This window comes from Armigeres subalbatus, chromosome 2, assembly GCF_024139115.2.
Source record: "Armigeres subalbatus isolate Guangzhou_Male chromosome 2, GZ_Asu_2, whole genome shotgun sequence".
In the NCBI taxonomy this organism is placed as follows: Eukaryota; Metazoa; Arthropoda; class Insecta; order Diptera; family Culicidae; genus Armigeres; species Armigeres subalbatus.
In genome coordinates this window covers 392,024,155-392,046,164 of record NC_085140.1, presented here as the reverse complement: position 1 = coordinate 392,046,164, position 22,010 = coordinate 392,024,155, and the positions used below count along the sequence as shown (strand labels likewise).

The 22,010-nt window shown below is 40.9% G+C and overlaps 2 protein-coding genes across 4 annotated transcripts in view; one reads left to right on the top strand and one right to left on the bottom strand.

The window, feature by feature from the left end:
* The window catches only part of LOC134213203 (protein expanded), a 174,279-nt gene extending 164,394 nt beyond the window's left edge, over nt 1-9,885 (top strand). For all 3 annotated transcript variants that reach the window (XM_062691916.1, XM_062691915.1, XM_062691917.1), the window contains exons 4-6: nt 4,133-4,212; nt 4,277-7,724; nt 7,787-9,885. In XM_062691916.1, the coding sequence (XP_062547900.1) occupies nt 4,133-4,212; nt 4,277-7,724; nt 7,787-8,289 (4,031 nt within the window). In that variant the 3' untranslated portion in view covers nt 8,290-9,885. The remainder of the gene's footprint in view (nt 1-4,132; nt 4,213-4,276; nt 7,725-7,786) is intronic.
* On the bottom strand, nt 9,713-20,781 carry LOC134213204 (amino acid transporter heavy chain SLC3A1-like). The gene is made up of 2 exons (XM_062691919.1): nt 19,732-20,781; nt 9,713-11,275 (listed from the first exon to the last, which is right to left on the bottom strand). The coding sequence occupies exons 1-2, from the start codon at nt 20,265-20,267 to the stop codon at nt 9,910-9,912; spliced, it is 1,902 nt and encodes a 633-aa protein (XP_062547903.1). The 5' UTR covers nt 20,268-20,781; the 3' UTR covers nt 9,713-9,909.
* Between the last annotated feature and the right edge of the window lie 1,229 nt (nt 20,782-22,010).

The window sequence follows — 22,010 nt, the reverse complement described above, 5'->3', positions numbered from 1 at the left end:
CATTGTTTACAAAGTCAGTGATGGCTTGCACGCTTCTGTACAAAAAGTTTCGCCGGGTTCGGCATGAGCCGGACTTACTAGCAATGCAAATAAAGTGATGCTATCACATTGGGGGGGACATTAATCACTAAATTAAAGGAACAAAACTTGGTTCCGCAGAGCACAGACTACCGAGGGAAGTAAAATCGATGTTCACGCAGTGGGCAACGAGCTACAAATGGTCAAACAATTTGCTGATCTGGTGTATCCGATCTTTAAAAAAATGAGCCACGAATTATTCACTCACATCAAAAATCCGGGAAACTTTAGAAAACTTTTCAATTTATTGTGCCGGAAAGTTCTTTGGCAATTCCCCCAGAACTTCCTACGAAAATTTGTACAGATAATTCTTGGGGATTCCTTTGCAAATTCCTTTGGAAGTTTAGAAATTTCATCGGAAATGTCTTTAGAAATTCATTTCAAAACTCCTTCAAGATTTCCTTCGAATATTCGTTTAGAAATTCCTTTGGAAAATATTTCAAATATTCTTTCAAAATTATTTTGTATTTCTTTCGTGATTCATTCGAAAATTTCTTAACGCAAACTTAAGCAAACATCTTAAGTAATTGTTACGGACATTCCTACGAAAATTCCTTTAGAGATTTCTGTGGAAATTTCTTTAGGAATTTCTTCTGAAATGCTTTTAAAAAAATCATTTGAAAATTTCTTTAAAAATTTCATTGTAATTTATTCAAGAATTTCTTTGGTAATTTCTTTAGCTTTTCCTTCGGAACTTATCGATTAAGTTCACCCAAAATTTCTTTTGTGATTTTTTTTATAAATTTCTTCAGGAATCTTTTTTAATATTATTTCTGGATTCTAGAGGAGATTGCTCCAGGTACTTCATTTGAAATTCCTCCACTAACTTCTTCGGATCAGAACAAAAATTCTCTAACTGAATACAATAAAGAAATAAGGCGGGCTAAACGTAAAGGTTGGAAACACTCTTGTGAAAACATAGAAAGCCATCCAACTGTCGCTAGACTACAAAAAAAACCCTGTCTAAAAATCACACAAATGGTTTATGAAAAATAAGATGAAAGATTCACAAAAGATCCATGTGAGACTTTAGAACTAATGTTGAAAGCTCAATTCCCAGGATCGACTACAATATCGGGAGGATATGCTCAGGTAATAGGAGCAGGAAGACCACCATTAGACTGGTCTCTGAACGCCTATAAGGAAGCTTGTGCAATGTTTATCCTATCTGTATCTATCTATCACTTTCAAACCATTTGAATCTGCTGGAATTGAAAATATTTTTTGGCCCTTCTTCAAGAAGGGAAAGGAAAACTTGGTATATGTTTAACCGCATTATTGTACCAAAAGCCTGGAGCCGGGGGCGCGTGATATTTATTCCAAAGGCCGGAAAAAGAAAAAAACCGTCTCCAAAAGCTTTTCAACCTAATAGTTTATCGTCAGTTTTACTGAAAACGATGGAAAAAATCATAGATGACCATGTAAAATTAAAATATTTGATAAATTTCCCTTTGAACAAATCCCAATTTGCATATCAAAGTGGAAAGTCGACAATTTCGGCATTAAATTGCCTTATAACAAAAATTCGAAGATCGTTCAAAGCCAAGGAAATCTCTCTATGTGCATTTCTGGACATAGAAGGAGCCTTTGACAATGCGTTTCACATTTCCATGCGTACGGCCATGGAAACAAAAGGATTTGATCAAAGTATAATTGAGTGGATGGAAGCAATCTCTGCTGACTTTGGAGGAGAGAGATTAGTAGTTAAACCACAAAAGGAGTACCCACAAGGTTGTGGTCATTAGTTCAAGCTGAGTTCATAGGCCCGGAACCTTTTTGTGGAGTACCACAGTGGGACAGTGGGAAATGTCTTCGGTAAAGTCCATCTGGTATGGAATGCCGCAGATATCTCACGGCTAGCAAACATATTTATAAACCGAGTGAGAAGGTGGCTAAAGAGTTGTTTAAACTAGATCAGAAAAGGATAATAACTAGCTTATTTACTGGTCACGGCTCTCCAAACAAAATTGGTAAAATTCCGAACTCAGAGTGTCGTTTTTGCCAGCTAGAAAATGAAACTACGGAGGAACTTTTTAGGAATTCCTGATTAGGGAGTTTTTTAAAAAAATATTTAAGGATTTTTTCGAGCATACATTTAAATATTCCATTGAATATTCCTCTAGGAATTTTATTGGAAAATTCTTCAGGAATTCCTTCGAAATTTCTTCAAGAAACTCCTTTAACAAATCCTTATTGGTACAATTATTGAAAGCTTTGGATCTTTGTCATCCTTTGAGATGGTTTCACTCATGATTTATGGATCACTGAGCTAACGAAATGGATCATTTAGTGTTCAAAGTAAGGGATGCCTTCGTAAATTCACACAGGAAGCCTTTTCAAGTTTTATAAGAAATGGCGGATTTTATATTCAAGGTATTTTCAAGGTAGAAAATCAATTTTTTGGTCACGTGCCCTATTATGACCCAACTTAGCTCCAGCGTTAGTCTAAGAAAACAGCAAAAAGGAGAAGAAGATTGCCTACGCTCTATACCAGATACTGGCAATTTCGTCCACATTTATGAACTGCTTTTCTAACAAAATTCCTATCCACTTTTTGCTTGTTTACTTATCTAAATAGGACAGCTATGCCTCATTAGGCAGATAAGCACGCAAACAGTGTAAGGTAAATATGCAACAGAGCCAACAAATCAGCCATCTCATTAACTTTTCAGATTTTATTCCAAGGATTCGAAACCGTTACGCACATGGAGATTATGAAAAAAAAAATATGAATTATTTGCTGACTTATGCTGATCATGGTGAATTTTAACTTCACCACAGGATGAATTGTACATTCACCTTAATTTTGTTTAAGAAATCTCTTGAATATTGCCATACCCAATATTCTTAAGCTTTAAACTTTTCACCAGCACTATTTCCGCTTCAAAACTTTGAACTAATGTGCTTCGTTACATCGAGTAGTGACCTCAAAACCACCTAGCACCCAAACGTTACCATTACCCTAGAAAACGTGTCTTGACTTACAGAAAACATAGGAAAGTATCCTTGCGTGTGAGTCTTGAACGACTTGACAAAAAAATTTCTTGTCAGTCCGATTTATACTAAAGCTCCATGAGAACCAGAAAACACGCAATCCAATGACATTTGATACGTACTATGAATATCGACATCCAATGGCAGTCAGAACGAGTTTAACAGCCGTACGTCTCTGCTTCACCCGCTTTTTGTCGCTCCAATGACTAATTGATATGCATTCCGATCAGTATCGAAGCAATAGCAAGTAAGATTCTTTGGAAAGACTACCAACCGCTCAAATATATTCGCGCGCCAAGAATTAGGCGATTTCCATCTGTCTTAGGTAACTGCAAGATCAATTATTTGAAGACATGTCACAAATTGTCAATGATAGGCAATGTCTAAAATATGTCAATTTAAGATTATCACCACTTGAAATATCATCGATAAGTAGTAGCTCCCTAGTTTCTGAATTCAAGGCCACTCCACGCTGTAGAGCTTTTCCTTACCCATTAGCTTCTGCGATGAAACCAGAAGTGGGGGTGGAGTGCTCCTCACACATCGCAATGTCTCCATAAATGATGCGAGACTGGCGCCGTTTATAAATATTTACATGTACTTACCACACCCCACAGCGAGAGTGCTGCGACGTCATACTCAATTTAACTGCGCTGAACAGCCTTTTTTGCTATCGACAACTGCAATTAAGTCGCATTCCGTAGCGATTGGCTGTTCACGTTTTACCGGTCGTATCGACTGATGCTATCTTCATCGCCGGAGATCATCAGACTTAAATTTATGACTCTGTAAAACTTTCGAAACTGCGCTGGAAAACTATTTTATATAATTATCTCGCTGACTATGGCTACGGGGTGACTTTCCGCAACAAACGCTGAATTGTTTGAATGCTTCCCTGACGTGATGCGCTTGAAGTGACAATTAACACTATTCCAGCGGCAGCAACGGCAGCAGAAACCACTTCTCACCGGTCAGCATCCACACGGCGATGTAATCCTTGAAATATTTTCGAGCGAGTGCTAATTACACCTCTATCTTATCTTTTCTCGTCCCTCCGCAGATGGCGAGTATTTGTTTGCCGACCCCGAGAGCAAGCTGTCCAAATACGGGCCAAAAAGCTGGCGCTCGTCACACACGCACGTGAGTAGTCGCACTTCTTCTGGACCTAATAATATTTTCTAATAAATGTTGTCTTCTTCATCAGGGCTTAGACGCAAACGGCAAGCCACTCCTGGAACTACACTTCCGTGTGCAGTTCTACATCGAGAGTCCATTGATGCTGAGAGATGAAGTGTCCCGCCATAACTACTATCTGCAGCTGAAGTACAACGCCATCAACCGGGATCTGCCAAAGGAGTACTCCGAGCAATCGCTGCTTCTTCTCGGTGGCCTATCGCTCCAAGCGGATCTTGGTGACTTACAAGACGAGAATGGAGTCGTCATCGATGGCACCAGTAGCACGAGCAGCAGCAGCACCAGCAACTCTAGCAGTGCAAGCGGATCCACCGCTAGCACTACTAACTCTGGCAACGGATGCGTTTTAAACAGCACTAACAACATCAGCAGCAACAGCTGCAACAATAGCAACAAAAGTGGTAGTCCTAGCACCAGTAGTAGCATCAACATCAACAACAATAGCGGTACTAGCACTGGTAGCACCACCAATACCATCAGTAACAATAACACAAACACTAGCCTCGGCAGCAATGAATACTTCAAGCCAGAGGATTACATCAACCAATCGTTGCGTTCGGCGTGGGGCATTTCCGCGCTCTCCTCTTGCCATCGAGAGAACCGAGGGATGTCCCGAGCTGATGCTGAAACTCACTACATCCGAGAGGCGTGCAACCTCAACGAAGCCATCAACGCTCACGTATTCCGGATGAAACAAACCAAGAACGAAACCGGAATGGGCTCGGTGTCGCTCAGCATCTACGCGAAAGGAATCCGCATCGCTATGGACAACTCCACTGCAACCACGTTCAATTGGCCCAACATCGGAAAGCTGAGCTTCGATAGGAAAAAGTTTGAAATTCGTTCCGGCGAAACGAAAATCACGCTGTACTCGGCGAACGACGACAAGAACAAAATGATATTAGCATTATGCCGGGAGACGCATCAATTTTCCATGAAAATTGCTCCACGTCTCACGGAAGCCATGAAGCGAGAAGAGGAGGAAAGCAGCTGCATACATGGCTACCCATACCTATACTCTCGGGCCCTTAATCTACCGTACAAAAGCAAAAGTGACCAACGAATATCGGTCATCTCCAGCACAAGCTCGAATACTACCTCCGGCATCGTGAGCGATCGAGTTCATTCCGAAGATGAACTGGAAATCATCATTAACACGCCACCAACAGCAACACTCGCAGCCCCGTCAACGGAAAGTCTCGCCTTGGCCCATCTACTGGATTGCCCCAGCGTTAGCCGACAAACTTCCTCCGTTGGGCAGGTATCATTGAAAGATTTGGAAGGAACTCTGGCTGCCCTGTCGATGCGATCCAATACCACAATTCGTTCGGCGTCTAGTAGCGATGGGGCTGAAGTCAAGGAAAGAACATCTAAAGATTGTGAGTCATCTCCGTCGTCGCAGCACAATATTGGTTCGCAATGTTCGTCGACTTGCAGCACTGTGGTTGTTGCTACCGATTGCATAAGCTTACCTCAAAACACCATCAGCGGATCAATCGAACGTCGCCAAACGTCAACGTGCAGCAGCCTAGAACTTGGCTACAGTCATACTGCGCAAAACAGTACGTTGAGTGTGGCCACCAGTACCTGCATTGACCATGACATCAACGAGGAAGAAGAAGAAACTAACTCTGGAGTTTACACCTTGGCTCATGTGCCCCCCACGGAAACCAGCGGAGTGTACACGATGAACAGCAGTGAGATGACGGGTCAGTCTTCAGAAATGGCAGAATCGGAATCACACGAGAGTTCGCACTATGGTAGCTTCCAGCCATGTCGAAGTGAACTAGCTGAGCCTTTGGAAGCAATCGATTCCGTAGATGGTGATTTCAGGCCTCGTTTAGACAGCGATATAAATGATTTTCGAATGCGTTCGGACTCCAATGTATCCGCTGCAGGTTCATTCAGAGGCGATGGTAGTGATCCAACAGATAACAAGCATACTCTTCTAAGCGCAGAAGAACTGACCGATTTGATCGTGGGACGAGGGACGTATCCGTCGAGAAAAACAGTTAGTCATACACTGGATTCGGACTGCGATTACGTGACGTTGCCATTACCCTTGGAGGGAGAAAGTTACCTACAAGGTAGTGAGGACACTGCTCCTACGGAAGACGAATACGATGATGATGTTTTACCTCCTGCTCCTCCGAAGAGAATCGATAGCAATATGCCAACACAGCGACAGGCACTGATGAATCTAGTTAGCTCGAATGATTCTCCTCCTCCCCCTCCCCCGCCCTACAATGCACATCACGAAACTACCGGACTACGTGGACCAGACATTCGTCCAGAAGAGGCACCCGTGATTCCTCTGCGGGATCCACCTCCTTATCCACAGAAACCAAACACCATAGTAAGGGAACGAACAGTTCCACCACCAGTCATCCCCGTGTGTCCTACATCTAGCATACAAGCATCCGCGATACCAGAGGAAGTCCCCGCTCGCTTCATTACCACTAGGTCTCAAATTAATATCCTGAAGGCACATACTAGTGTAGTCGGTGAGACTGCGAAGCCAAGCTATGCGGCACCAACAGTTAACAACATCAGCAATCTGACACAGTCTGCACTTCCTACAACGGTAACGACAACTTCGACTACGCCTAGCGCTCTCGGTATACCAGTCGTTCCATATCACAAAAGCATTACCTCGCCACCACCACCATATCCTGAAATGCCGAAACCACCACATCGAACATGCGTCTTGCTACCGGTGATCAAACCTCGGCAATATCATCCACCACCACCACCAACCATACCGCGGCAACCCCCTCCACCCCCACCAGCTCATTCGCTAGCTACTGTGTACACCGGCCAGCTGGCACGATCCCAGATCGAACTCTACCAACAACAACTATACAGCGACGTAGACTACGTCATCTACCCGATCCAGGATCCCTCGATTAGTCAGCAGGAGTATCTTGACGCTAAACAAGGTTCAATACTGGCTGCAATGGCCCAAAGTCCACCACCACCACCATATCTTGCCTACCACACAGTCCGAGCTCACAACCGAAGCTGGGAAGCATGTAAGAACCATGCCATTTATAGGAGCACTCCATACCTTTCAATGGCCCTATCATCGAATTCTCGATATGCATCTACCCAAAATCTTTCCGACACTTACGTTCAACTTCCGGGAGCATATTCCCCCTTATACAGCCCGTCAGTAGCTAGCCTTTGTTCATCCTATGAGCCTCCTCCACCACCTCCGCTACGACCTAGACCCATATCTAGCAGCTCATCGTCCATGTTCGTACGATCTCGCTCAGATGACAACATTTTGAATTCGGTCGAAAGCACACCTAAAATCAGACGTCTACCACCTCCTCCTCCTCCGCCGCCATACGAATCAAGGAAAGCTACCCGAAAGCCACCGATACCTCTTCCCACACCGGAGAAACAAACACCACCAGCTGTGAAAGCTGTAGCTACCGTATCTAAACCCCCAGAAGGTAAGTTATGCACGGAATTAATCTTAGGTCTATTGCTCATACATTTGTTTCCATATTTCCAGTCCCAGCAAAACCCACCCCCACGAAGCCATGCGGCCCAAGTGCAAAGCTACAGGCTCAAATTAGGAAACAATACCCGGACATTGATTTCAGCACCTCCATCGATATCAGGACTTTGCGGGAAAAAAGCAAAAATCTGGACCTTCCCCTCATATCTGCCCTAATGCATGACCGATCGCTACTGAAACAAACTCGAGCCTTCGTAATGCCCAAGCATCCCAAATCCGGATTAAACAGTTCCCCAAATAGCACCAATATCACTTCCAACACCAGCCTTAGCCAGCAGAGTCTCCAGAGCCACAAGACCAACAAATATCCGGTGTCAGGTCTGAGTACCACCCAGCTTGCCAAACCCCGCAAATCGTCGATCGTGAGTCATAGGCACCCGAATGATAAGTTGCCACCATTGCCGGGCCAAACCGCAACCGAGGGCAACAACTACGTGATGGACCCATCAACGCCGGCCAAGCAAAAGAGCTACAGCTCCTCACAACCCAGTGCCTGAGATATCAGTATCAGTATAACCGCTCGGCTGTTAGCCGGCCTTGCGTAGTCATCATCATCGTCGTCATTAGGGCAAATACGATAATTTAACGCTGAAAACGATAGACTTTTACATTTGGAAAACTATTGTGTCATGCTAAAGCTAAGATAGTAGATTTTTGTCGTCTTAATCGAGAGAGAGAAGTTTGTGTTACATGCATTTTTATAAAATGGACCTATAGTTGTACTATTTTCTCCTTTAGGATAAAAATCAATCCAGGAAAATCGAAAGGAAATTTTTGGAACGATACTTACCACTGTAAATCTTTACCGAGCTTTTATGATTTTTTCGCAGATTCCTCGTTTCTGTCTTTGCTCTTGTCTTTGTTCTACCATTTACTGTGAACCCATAATCGTTCCAAGCTTTCTTACGATTTTCTAATCCATAGGGCGAGCTTAAAGCAGCCGATTATCAGCAAGCATCAAAATACGCACCCATATTAGATTGTTGAGGTATCTTTCTTTAATGGAAATTACTCAGGATATTTTTTATTAAAACAAAAGCTCTTGTTTATTTAGGCAAAACTAGTATTCTGCTTTAAGCGTAAGTGTATAAACCGGTAACATAAAACACTTGATTACGTGGCAGCAAGTATGAGATTCTGTTGGATACAAAACACTGTTTCTGGAAGAAAAATAATGTTTTGCTTTGAATCCTTTCTAAATTTTAAACAGTTTCGAAAATATCCAATAAAGTTCGTGCCAAATTCACTCGCCAAGTAGAGGAACAATTTACAAAATTCGTGTTGATCGTAACGCAAATCTCTAGAATAGGTAAAGTAAATTGAATGCACACACACATGGAGGACAAGACTAATATGACTTAGATTAAAGCAACTGTAATAAATGAATGCCAAGCAATAATTGAAACTTTCTGTTACTGAAACATTGACAGATATGCTGTATAGATAGGATTCATCTGCCTTATTGGAAAAGAATAAAAGCCCTTGCAATTCTGGAAATGGGACAAAAATCTAGAAGGAACAATACACTCAAAGTGAGTCGCCATATTTATTTGTTACTGCACGAGATTGAGAGGAATTCAACCGAGAATGAGCGCGATAGTGAAAGACAATGAGTGTGCGGAAAACATTTTCTTTGGGCAAACAGATATACCCGGTTATACAAAAAATAAAAGCTAGACAGGGGCAAGTTTATGATCATAGTACATTTTTGCTCAAAATACTTACTGTAGGCAACCTTCGGTGTAAGTGGTGCACACGTGCATTGGTTTAGGTTACGTTGAATTTTATTTAAAACATTATTTTATTTTTACACCGAGCGAGATGATGGTGTGTATTTTACTAGGGAACCACTGACAAAAGAAAAACGAGTACGAACTGTTTCTAGGGAGTAGTAAAGTAATCGTTATGTTTTCCTATAGATATTTTTAATAGTTTTTTTATTAACATTCTCTCTACTCAACACAACACAGCTAAGGTTGACTATGTACAGAACAGGTAAGCATGTTAAGCTACTATTAGGTTAGACACTATTTGAATTTTCTTCTTTATAAGAAAAAATCCATAAAATAAAATCCAAAATGAATATAAAACAAGCTCTATATGGCTGTTCTGTTCTTCTATTTGTGTAATCTCACAACTACAGTCTCCAAACTTTTAACGTTGAACTGTTGGAAATAGACTCGTTCCTGCACCATAGATGCTCCAGCCACAACTTCTCCACTGTAGAACATAGCAGTCAAGTCCAGGGAAACATTTTTCGAGCCGAAATTGGTAATGGATGCAAATGAATTTCTCCTCGGGTACCATCGTTGTATAACAAGAATGTCATTCCTACTTGACTTGACCTCAGCATTTGGAAGATTCTGGTTTTCTTTGGCAACCGAGTTCAGATATATCGACGGTGAACTCTTCCTCAGCGCAATCAACTTTAATACAATATCTAAATGGTGATAGGATGCTGATGCACTTTTGGGCAACCATGGCAGCGTCCCTCGTCCTGTAAATTGATTTTGATTTTCACTCCAACTCATCGCAGGTAGATGATGCAAGTGTTGTGTTTCGCTATGGTCTCCGTTTGGATCATACGCCTCTTCCAAAGCGATTTCATCTCCGTAGAAAATGCTCGATGTTCCTGGTAGCATTAACTGCATCAAAGTTGCCGCAAGTGTCACGTTCGAATTCATTCCAGATGACAAGCGTCTTTGATTGACTCCACCCAAACTCCAATGAATCCATGGATGTTCAGCTCCTTTAAGCAATGTTCCATCGATAGCATCACGAACTGTGCTAGCGATCGCTTCCGTTCCATTTGCCACATCCAACAAAACATCAACTAAGTCTACTTGATTCAGCACATCTCGAACGATTGTTTCCGGAACATGATCAATGAAATTTTTGCTAACCATTAAAATTCGGTCGCCTCCGAGGGTGTACTTCCATTCTTTAATATTCTCCAGCAGCAAAGGATCTTCGGAAAAGTGTTCCAAACCTTTGATATAAAAACCATCCACTCCACCCTTCGCCAACCAGAACATCAATACGCTTGTTATAGTATTTTCTTGTTCCGGATTCGCCGACCTTGCTAGCCGTAAAAACTCACTCGTCGGAACATCACTCGATGTTCGGTTTGGCAAATGGTCTACGTCCAATATCGGAGGATTCAGATGATTCACAAAGGGATAAATCGGCAAATCCAAAATCAATGATATATTCCGTTCATGCAGCACGGCTGCAAGCTTCTGCAAATCTTCCACCTTTCCCAGCACCTCATCGACTGCCGTTAAAGATGTAACTTCCTCGAAGCGATCCGGATAATGCGCTGAAGGGAAAATTGAGTTCAACCGGACGGCTCCCACACCAAGATTTTTGAAATAATCAGCCCGTCCGATAAGGCCTCGGATGTCTCCCAAACCATCGTCGTTGGTATCCTGAAAGCTGGCGGGAAAAACTTCGTAGAAAACGGATCCTTTGTACCAGGCCACACTGAAAGTAGTTAGAGAGAGGAATGGATATTAAAAGCGATTCGATCGTTTTAACAATAGAGTTATTTTATTTTGCAGAGTTTATTGAGCAACGGTCACAATCCGAGTTTAAGCAAGCAAGCAAAATAATGATAATTATAGAATAGGCACTAAGCAGGTTAATTGAAATCACTCGACCAAGGTAAATTTCTCAACTTGCTTTCAATTTCAATGAAATGAAGACATTAGGGGAGGGGAAAACCCAGACATTTTTTGTACAACGAAGTTGTACCAAAAGGCAATCATTCCATTTCAAAACCGAACATTTTGTCGAAGGTACAATTTTAGTTATACACCAAAAAACAAATTCTTCAAAATTTGCAAGACTCAAAATAATTTATGACACTGCAATCGAAGACGAAGAAGAAGAAGTTAACGATGTGCGAGGATCGAACCCTTCTAATATTGGTGTGCCACCTTTGTATTATAGAGAATCTACCAGATTGGCCTATCCCCACTAAAATGAACTTCGTACGTATGATAAGGCAATGCACGGTCAAGAGAATTCGACAAGAAAAACAGTAGAAAAAGCCTAAAAACTAAAAGCCAATAAGATGTAAATGGGTCTTCAAGAAGAAGCTCAACGAGTCTGGTCAGGTAATCCGCTATAAAGCACGACTTGTACCTCAAGGCGATAGTCAAAAGTTTGGCATCGATTGTAACTAGGGGCAGTGAAAATTCACGGCAAATTTTTCAAAATTTCGCGTTCATCCAAATTTAGGAAACCTGAAACTTCGCGGTAAGTAATATCACGTTGACTTGTTTTTGTAAACATAAAAAATAAAATTAAAGGTAAGAGTCGTGTTTCTCCTGTAAGCGGATAAGCCGGTCGTCGAAATTTAGTTTTGCTTTGTGCGGAAAGCAAAACGACCAGCCGGTCGCCGTAATTTTGTTCTGCTTTGCGCGGGTGAGTAAATAAATCAGAAAGTGAAAGTTTGTTTCTTGTCCAGTCGTGTTCTCCAGTAAGCGAGTTTGCCGTAGCCAAGTGCAGTGCGGGTTTCAGTCGTCGGAAAAATAATAAAATATCGATTTCGTGTTCGGTGGGTCATGCGCATGTATTGCGCTTCGCTCCGGTCGAGACAAGCGCATAGTTTACAGTAGCTATCGGGCACGTGAGTACAGAGTGCTGCAGGTCCGTTCAGTCGTCCAAAACGTTTCTTCTCCTTTTTCGTATGCCACCGTGGCGTGCTTGGTTTAGCATTTTCCTCGTGGCGAGATAGAGATTAGTGTTATTTCCCATCCCATCACTTACCGAAGTGAATCCAGATAAATTATCCTTTGTAACTAAAACGATATCCTATCCCAAGACAATCGTGGAGATTCAGTCAATTGTGCTGTCATAATGCTCATAAAAAAATTAAAGGTAATGTGATTCTAGTTTTTAGGTAAATGCAACAGTTTATTGAAACAATTCCATCTTGTAATAACCGATTTATGGGGCATCGGTACATTTTCTTTCTTAACCCTGACCAATATGACTTCCTTGAAGCGTTATTTTCTCGATACCGAAAAAGAGAAAAACATGCTAGTCCAGAAGGCGATCAATGCAGGCGATTTTTTTTTCTTTAATCTTCACTGTTCGATTCGGTAGAAGCCTTTTGAGAATTTCAAATGCCGTTGTCATGTAAGTTGCATTATATAATAAATGTTAAAATCAACATTGTATTTATATAGCGTTTTGATTAAAATCGTGAATGATGTCAGCTGTAGCAGTTTCTAGCATTTCTTGATCAGAGTCCGTTTCTGGTTTAATACACATCACATGGAGAACATAGCGATTTTGAGTGTCACTGACTTCGTTAGTAACAACTACTATCGAAGCAACAGAACAGCAATACGAATCTTCAACTCTTCTTAAATCAAATTGAACACTTTTAACAACAAACAGAAACAAACCAAATTACTTTTCATTGCTTTGTTTTGATGGAATGGAAATAGGAGTGAAATGAAATGAGTGGAATGAAGTACCGAACCGTTCCCCTAGTTTGCATAAGGTATCTGTAATCCTGTAATCTGTAATCCTGATATCTGTATCCAAATTGATTTAATTTCGCAGCATTTTGAAAAATTATTAAATTTTGCGGCTCACACGAAAATACACAACGCGTCGCACACTGTTGACAATTTCAGCTCGATAATCCTCGCAAGCACATTGATGTGAAATCAGCATATCCACACGGAGACCATATAGACAACATGATGCAATCGAAAGGATCCCAAGTTACCAAAAGTTCCTTAAGAGTACGTTTTTTGCTTAAGCAGCTCTGTGAAGCTGATGAAGCGAAAAACATGCTCTTAAAGAAACTTTTGGTTACTTGGGATATCACACTGGATCTCAAGAGGAATGAATAGTGTTTTCTGAAGCATACACCCAACCGGCGGTTGTTAGATTTTCTAACAATTCTGTATAAAAATCTACCAAAACCTGTTTAACCCTCATGTGAGTGACGGGGTACCCGGGTACTCATTCTGATATTGAAACTTAAATAACTTGTTGTAGGTAAGTTCAAATTCTATGAAACTTTCTGACATCTCGTAGAACGTTGAGACGAAGCGACGGAAAAAGTTTGGTCTAGGTTGCGATTATTAGGGTTCGAAAGCTATTTATTCCCCTTAAACGGGTGACGGGGTACCCGGGTATCCAACCATATAACAGTGGGCCTGTATATTTATATGAGTGTTGGATTATATGAATCTTTGCGTATGTCACTGGGACAAAGAGTGTTCAAGTGCATGTATGTATCTTTGGAGGTGTGTGTGTGTTTTAGAGGCCACCGGGTCCCCTGGAAGATCCGGAACATCCGTAAAAATGGCCAATTCGTAAATTCCATCGTAAAGCGAGGGGATTTTTTTAGAATTATTTTCTGCCGAACCCTGAGTATGGAATTGATGCTTTGACCCACATACGGACCATTGTATCCACTGGGTGGTCCCCTGAAAGATCCGGAACATCCGTAAAAATGGTCAATTCGTAAATTCCATCCTAAAGCGATGGGATTTATTTAGAACCATTTTTTGCCGAGCCCTGAGTATGGAAGTGGTGCTTTGACCCACATACGGACCATTGTGTCCACTGGGTGGTCCCCTGGAAGATCCGGAACATCCGTAAAAATGGTCAATTCGTAAATTCCATCGTAAAGCGACGGGATTTTTTTAGAACCATTTTCTGCCGAACCCTGAGTATGGAATTGATGCTTTGACCCACATACGGACCATTGTGTCCACTGAGTGGGCCGAAGGTTAGGCCGAAGGTCATTAGACCGAAGGCCATTAGGCCGAATGGTCATTAGGCCGAACGGTCATTAGGCCGAATGGCCATTAGCCTGAATGAGAACTGGGGAGTGATAAGTGAGTAGTGCGAAGTGAAGAAGGAGTAGAACGGAAGAAGAAAAAATGGAAAAAGGAGGAAGAAGTAAGAAGGAAGAAGAAAGAAGGGAAAAGGAGGAAGGAGTAAGAAGTAAGAAGAAAGAAGAGGGAAGGAAGAAGGAAGAAAGACGAAGGCGAAGGAAAAAGAAAGAAGAAAAAAGGAAGAGGGTAAAAGAAAGAAGGAAGAAGAAAGGAGGAAGAAAGAAGAAGGAAAAAGAAAGAAGAAAGAAGGAAGAAGGATGAAGGAAGAAGGAAAAAGGAAGAAGGGAAGGAAGAGGGTAAAAGAAAGAAGGAAGAAGAAAGGAGGAAGAAAGAAGAAGGAAAAAGAAAGAAGAAAGAAGGAAGAAGGAAGAAGGAAAAAGGAAGAAGGTAGAAGGAAGAAGGAAAGAGGAAAAAGCGAGAAAGAAGAAAGAAAAAGAAAGACGAAGGAAAAAGGAAGAAGGAACAAAGAAGAAAGAAGAAGGAAACAAGGAAGGAAGGTGGAAGGAATAAAAAAGTAAGCAGAATGAAAAAGGAAGAAGGTGGAAGAAAGAAGTCTGAGGGAAGGAGGAAGAAAAAGAAGGAAGAGGGAAAAAAGAAGAAAAAAGAAAAACGAAGGAGGGAGAAAGAAAGAAAAAAGAATGAAGTATAATGATTAATATGACCCGATATAATAATACCCGACATAATAATGACCCGATAATAAGTGTAAGCTAACTGGTTATCGTTCTCAATAAAAATTACAATTACAAATTACAAATTACAAATTACAAATAAGGAAGAAGATAGTATGGAGAAAAAAGCGATGAAGGAAAAATGAAGAAGAAAGAATAAAGAAAGAAAGAAAAAATAATTGAGAAGGAAGAAGAAAAAAGGTAGAAATAAGAAGAAAGAAAGAAGCAACAGAAAGAAAGAAGCAACAAGAATAAAGAAAAAGAAAGAAGGAAGAAGGTAGAAAGAAGAAGGAAAAAGAAGAAGAAAGTATAAAGAAGAAAGGTGGGGAAAATAAGAAGAAAGGAAAAAGGAGAAGGAAGAAGAAAAAGGGAAGAGGAAGAAGGAAGAGGAAGAAGGAGGAGGAAAAAGTAAGAGGGAAGAGGGAGAACAAAGAAAGAAGAATAATGAAGGAAGAAATAAGGAAGAAGGAACTGGAACATAGCTCGCTTTTCAATTAGCTAGTGTTCTACTAGCATTTCCTCAGTTATTAGTTGGAAGCTTTTCTATGCCCACTATTGCATGAGCTGAAAAGTAGGCCAAGTTCCAGTTGGAATGTAGAGCCATTGAAGAAGAAGATCCCAGTCAACACAAGATCGTTTAGGATGTCATATATGATATTAAAGTGGAGGCCATATAGGTACTTCCCCATACAATATGTACGTATATCGCCTCCACTTTAGCATCTTATGTTGCATCATATACGATTATGTGCTGACTGGGATATTCTATACCGGACCGAGAATCGAACTCGCAATCTCCGGATTGGCAATCCTACGCTCGCAAGGCTACTGGAAACCCCAGCCTTGAGATAATCCTTCATAGTTTCCGGAAGTACAACTTGCAGACTTCACATCTGTTTATTGATTTCAAAACATCACATGACCTGTGGCAGATAATGACGGAACTTAGTTTTCCGGCGAAACTGATTAGGCTTCGGATTATCAACGAGTGTCAACCTCGTTTGTGACCTTAGTTGGATTGAAGCAGGGTGATGCACTTTAGAAATTATTGTTCAAAATTGCACTCGAGGGGCGATTAGAAGATCTGGCGTGCAGAGGAACAAAACTATCATAATACAATCACATATACTTCTAAGCTTTGCAGATTACATCGACCTCATTGGAATCGATAACAAAGCAATAGTGGGGACTTTTGTCCCTCTAAACAGGGAGACGGCAAAGGTAGGCCTAACTATTAGCTCTACCAAGACAAAGTACATGGTTGCGGGTAGGTAAACCTAGTGATATCGGTGCTGAGTTAGTGCTTGATCCTCATGTTGTGTTTGAAGTTGTTGAAAAATGTGTTTACCTTGCCACACTTGTAACGTGTGACAATGATGTTTCCCTAGAAGTAAAAATACGTATTACTGCAGCAAAAGGGGCTTCTACGGATTACCTAACCACCTTACTGTCGTTATATGCATAATTGTCCAATGTTCATAGGAATCCCAGCAAAAATGGGACAAATATGCGTATGACGGCAGCTTAGGTCTCACAACATGCGGACGTAAACGAAATTTACTCTGTACAAAACTTTGATTCTACCAATGACCCCTTACGGACATGAAGCGTGGACGATAAAAGAGGCCAACCGAACAGCTTTCAGGGTTTTCGAGCGAAAAGTTCTGCGTACAATACTCTATACTATAAAATGGTGTGTGTCGCAGATGCATGAATCACAAACTGTATCAAGTGTACCAAGGAGAAAATATGTACTGTGAATCGTAAAAAAATACGACAGACTGCCGTGGGCCGTGCCGAAAAAGCAATAACGATAACAATATTCAACAGAGAACCGAATAAAGTCCGGCGACTTCGTGGAATGCCATGAACATATCGAGTAGCACACATGTTGCACAAAGATCGCAGTAACTTATATGTGGCCGGATTCAGTTACAATTGGGTTACTGCATCCACTTTCACTTGACTTGTGCTGCTTGGGATGCTGGCTGCATGCGGTGGAATCGTATCTGGGGAAACGTGCGGGAAAACTGGAGGAACATCGCAGTGGGAAACTTGGTACCACTGACGAAACTGAGAATAATATCCTAAAGAAATTCAGGAAGCACATTCTGTACAAATTCACAATACTTTACAGCTAAGTTCATACCAATATTCCCGGAGGTTAATGCGGAAGAGTTCCCAAAATCCTTTAGTGCATAGTTTTTCAAAGTCGCGACCCCCAGCCTGTGTAAATCTTATGGAAGGGAGTCGCGACCCCCCTACTTTGGGAAGCTATGCTTTAGAGAAATATCTAAAGGATGTAATGTAACTGTAAAGAATTTCTTGGAAAAATTAAAGGCACTTCCTAGGAAATTTTTAAAAGCAGTTTCAGCAGAAAGTCAGATTCTCTTTGAAGATCAAAAGAATTTCCTGGAAAAATTAGGCCAAATCCTGCATTTTCTTGATGGATTATAATAGCATTTTATTGTGAAATTCAAATAAATCTCATTAGAAAATTAAAAAAAGGGGGTTCTATATATAATTTCTTTTCATTCATTTGGCTTACATCTAAACAAATAACACTGAATGAATGAATGTGACGCCACACGCTCGCCGAATTATTTTGAATCTAGTCCGTCAACAAAGCTTGCGCTACTCGCTTTCTTGTACCCGCCGGGTCGTGGGCAAACACTATCTTTGCATGGTCGCTGCCTGATTTTCTTGCAACATGTCATGCTTAACGCTTTCCCTTGGAGTTCGTCGAAGAGTAGGCGAGTTCATGGTTCAACGTCTCTTGAATACCTTGAGTGCTTGCAAGTACTCGAGCATGGTCCAAGTCTCATGTCCGTCGAGAACCACCGCGACCGGTCTTATGAGCGTTCTATACATGATATATTTGGTGCGGGTATAAATCTTTTTTAACCGCAGTTACTTCTGAAACCCATAGTAAGCCAGACTTCCAGAAATGATGCGCCTTCGTATTTTACTACTAACTTTTTTATCAGTCGCTAGACGAAGTCCTCCATCACCTCAAAGGTTTCCACTTCTATCGTAAAAGTGCTTCCCAGGCGGGCCCAGTCATGCTCGGTTTCGCCCACTAGCATGTATTCGGTGTACGACGCATTCACCACCAGTTTAACTTTTGTTACCTCACGTTTCTGGTTTCTGGTTTCACATTTTTCAAACCCGAACCTGACCCGAATCCGATTTGTAAATTTTTGCATTCGTAAACCCGTACCCGACCCGAACCCGATATTATATAATTATTTAAAACCGAGCTGTACTCGTTTTGCTCAATCAGTCTATCTACATAATTTTCTGGTTCTCTTTTAATCGTATTAAGAAATTAAACCAAACCAACGAACTAACCTCACAAATTGTGAGTCACAATAAACAAAACTGAATAAAATAACATTCAATATTTTATTTTAAAAATTGTACTGTTTTTATTCAAACCCGAATCCGGTACGGGTTTCCAATCGGGTTTCAAAAGCCGAAACCAGACAATCTCTAGTTTCTGACGAGTATACAGTTCCTCCAACTTTGCAAATGTTCGGCCGACAATGTCCACATCATCCGTGGAACAAACAAATTGACTGGATCTGTTGAAAATCGTGACCGGCTGTCCGCATGACATTTTCTTCGCATGACATGAGGATGAATTTTCCGTGGAGTTCAAAAGAAAAAATCGTGGAAATTCAAAAGAACTCCACGGTGTGATTCGAGCAAATTTTCTGTGGCAATTCGAAAGAATTTCACGTAAAAAATCCAAAGCGATCTTCGTAACAATTTAAAAGCATTTAGAAAAATTTCCCAAAAAAATAATGAGAATTCATGATTCAAATTCTAATTCAATTCATGGAAATTTGAAATTATTTCATTAGAAAATCAGATTTTTTTTTCTTGAAAATTCCGAAAAATTGTCAAATTCCTATGAAAAATCAGGAAAAATAAGGCGAAAGTCAGTAAAACTCTCCATGGAAAATAAAAAAATCTGTAGAATTCCCGTGTGCATGAGACGCAGTAGTACGCATTTCGAGTAAAATGACTGGCACAATTTTGTTTTGTGACAAGGCAAGATCAAACTATGATCGAGTGAAAAACCGAAAAAATTACGGTACATACAGCAATGAGCGAAAATATTTTACAAAACTCTGAAGCCAGATAGCTCGAAAATTAATTTTTGGTCGCTTACATCACTTGACATCTAATCCCATTATTTATTCTTGAAGTATTTGTGTTAGTAACCCATAAACGAATAAATGAATTTGTCATTGAAGTTGATACATATACCGATAAGCGCCTGTTTTAAATTCTATTGGCACGCACAATTATTATCTGTTTATTTTCTGAGATTCCATTCATCGTTAGCAAACACCCCGTCTTGAACAAGCCCCCGTTCATGATTAGTACTTACGATGGGTTGCAAGACTTGGGTAGCGTGGCGATCATCGTCACCACAATGGCCACCATGGCGATGATTCCGGCGAGAAAGACAAAGAACGTACATTTCCGAATCAGCGGCCAGTCCCAGTGTACGAAGTTTGGCATGTCCTTGGTGAGAGCAATATTGAGTGTTCCATTCAGCATTCCATTTTCCTGTATTTTTCCGTCGCTCTTCTTTCGCAAATGTTGATATTCGTTGTGATTGTTGAACAAATTGCCAGCAGCACTGGTGCAACCTCCCACTATCCCAATGCCAGAACTACCAGACGAGCTTGTCTCTGCAGCAGGATCATCACCAGCGACATTTTCACAGTTTTCCACATTCCCCATGCTGGGCGTCAGCGGATGCGTAAAATCTAGCGGAGGGCTGGGTGTCTCTGGCAGTAATAAACATGTGGACGCGTCCTCTTCCGGGAGGAACGTCGACACCGATGGCGAAGTCGTTAGAGACTCCGGTAGATCCGCCCCCAGCAAAGTGGGATCGGTGGATATTTGTAGGTGGTTCATTATCCGATTCAAATCATATGTTTGCTACCACCGCAACCACACCCGATGATTTACGACAATATGATCACGTGAAAATGCAAATAGACTAATTACACAACGTTTTTGAGCTGACGAATTCGCGACGACACTTTGTGTGCTCTTGCTTGCTAGATATTCACTGTATCTTCTCTGCAGATATTCCTTATGATGACCGATTTGTCACCCCAATCAGTGAGAGGCACCCACACCACCCCACACCGGTTCGCGGAATATTTCTACGGATGACGACGTCACAAGAGCAGCCCACTGATTGTGCGATGTCGCAATTCAATTGACACAAATTAGTTTGCTGTGACGGGCGTCTACGGCGATCAAATGATTGCAAATTTACTCCGCAAGCAGAAACCCACCGTACAGCAACTCGATCGTCACAATTAATTGCTGAGAAATACGCAGTTTCGAGAGCGAATAGAAATTTTCTTCGGAACAGATCCAAGGTTGTCTACTTTTACACGCTGAGAAGGAAAATCATTTTTATAGTGGCAAGGAAATGTCTAGTTATTGCCATAAAGTTAGAGTTGGTGAACGCATGCGCGTATTTTCCGGCGATTTTCCCCACTAACACACACAGCTGTCGTTTGTTTCCCAAACAAAGCTGCAATTTTTGTGAGAACCACATTGGAAGTTGGTTATCCGGGATGTTTTGTAAGCATATGGCATTTACTAGGCTGTATCTTCGTTTCAATGCAGTTCGTAGTGTTTATATACGTCGCATATACATACGACGAACAATACAAAGCTTAATCAATTCTTTTATTGCTTTAAAAGCTGTAACTAGGTGTTTCGTGTTTAGATAACACTCTTCTTTTTCAACAGCTCTATTTTCCAATTGGAACTTGTCGTAGCCAAGCAAATTCGTCTTCCGATTTGCTTCTTACCAACGAAAACAAGCGCGGAACACCGAAGGATAATTCGCATGTTCACGCCTCAAAAACAGAACACTGAATGATCGTTTATTTTCACCGTTCCTGTCAGCCTACTGAGATTGAATTTCAAATTTCTTCTCATTAGCTTCTTAGTATGCTGGCATTTCAAATGCCAACTACGATTGAATTTCAAATTCGTTATCATTTATTCTATTAATGTAATTTTTGAATATTTTTGTATATTTCATTATTTTTATCATGAAATAAGAAATACGTTCCACTTTATCCATCAATGTAATCAACAAATGCAAATGCATTTTTCGGACTCACTTTATTCCCCACAATATTCGCCGTCTCTACTCTTTCTTTTTTTCGGTTAGGAATTTTTTTTTTTGAGCTGTTATTACGAAAACATAAATTTAATTGTCTTCTTTTTTTCATACCGGCGCAGTAGTTTATATATCAATAACAGCTGTGAATTTTTTTATTTGTGGCACTAAAGCATTGACGCTGTCCTTAAACTGTCCTTAAATTCTATTGAAACTATTGATTTACTAAACCATTAACAAAACCAATCTAACCCAAATCTAATCCACATTCTACACAAATCCAATCCAAATCCAATCAGAATCCAATCAGAATCCAATCCAAAACTAATCCAAATCCAATCCAAATCCAATCCAACTCCAATCCAAATCCAATCCAAAGCCAATCCAAATCCAATCCAACTCCAATCCAACTCCAATCCAAATCCAATCCAAATCCAATCCAACTCCAATCCAAATCCAATCTAAATCCAATCCAAATCCAATCCAACTCCAATCCAAATCCAATCCAA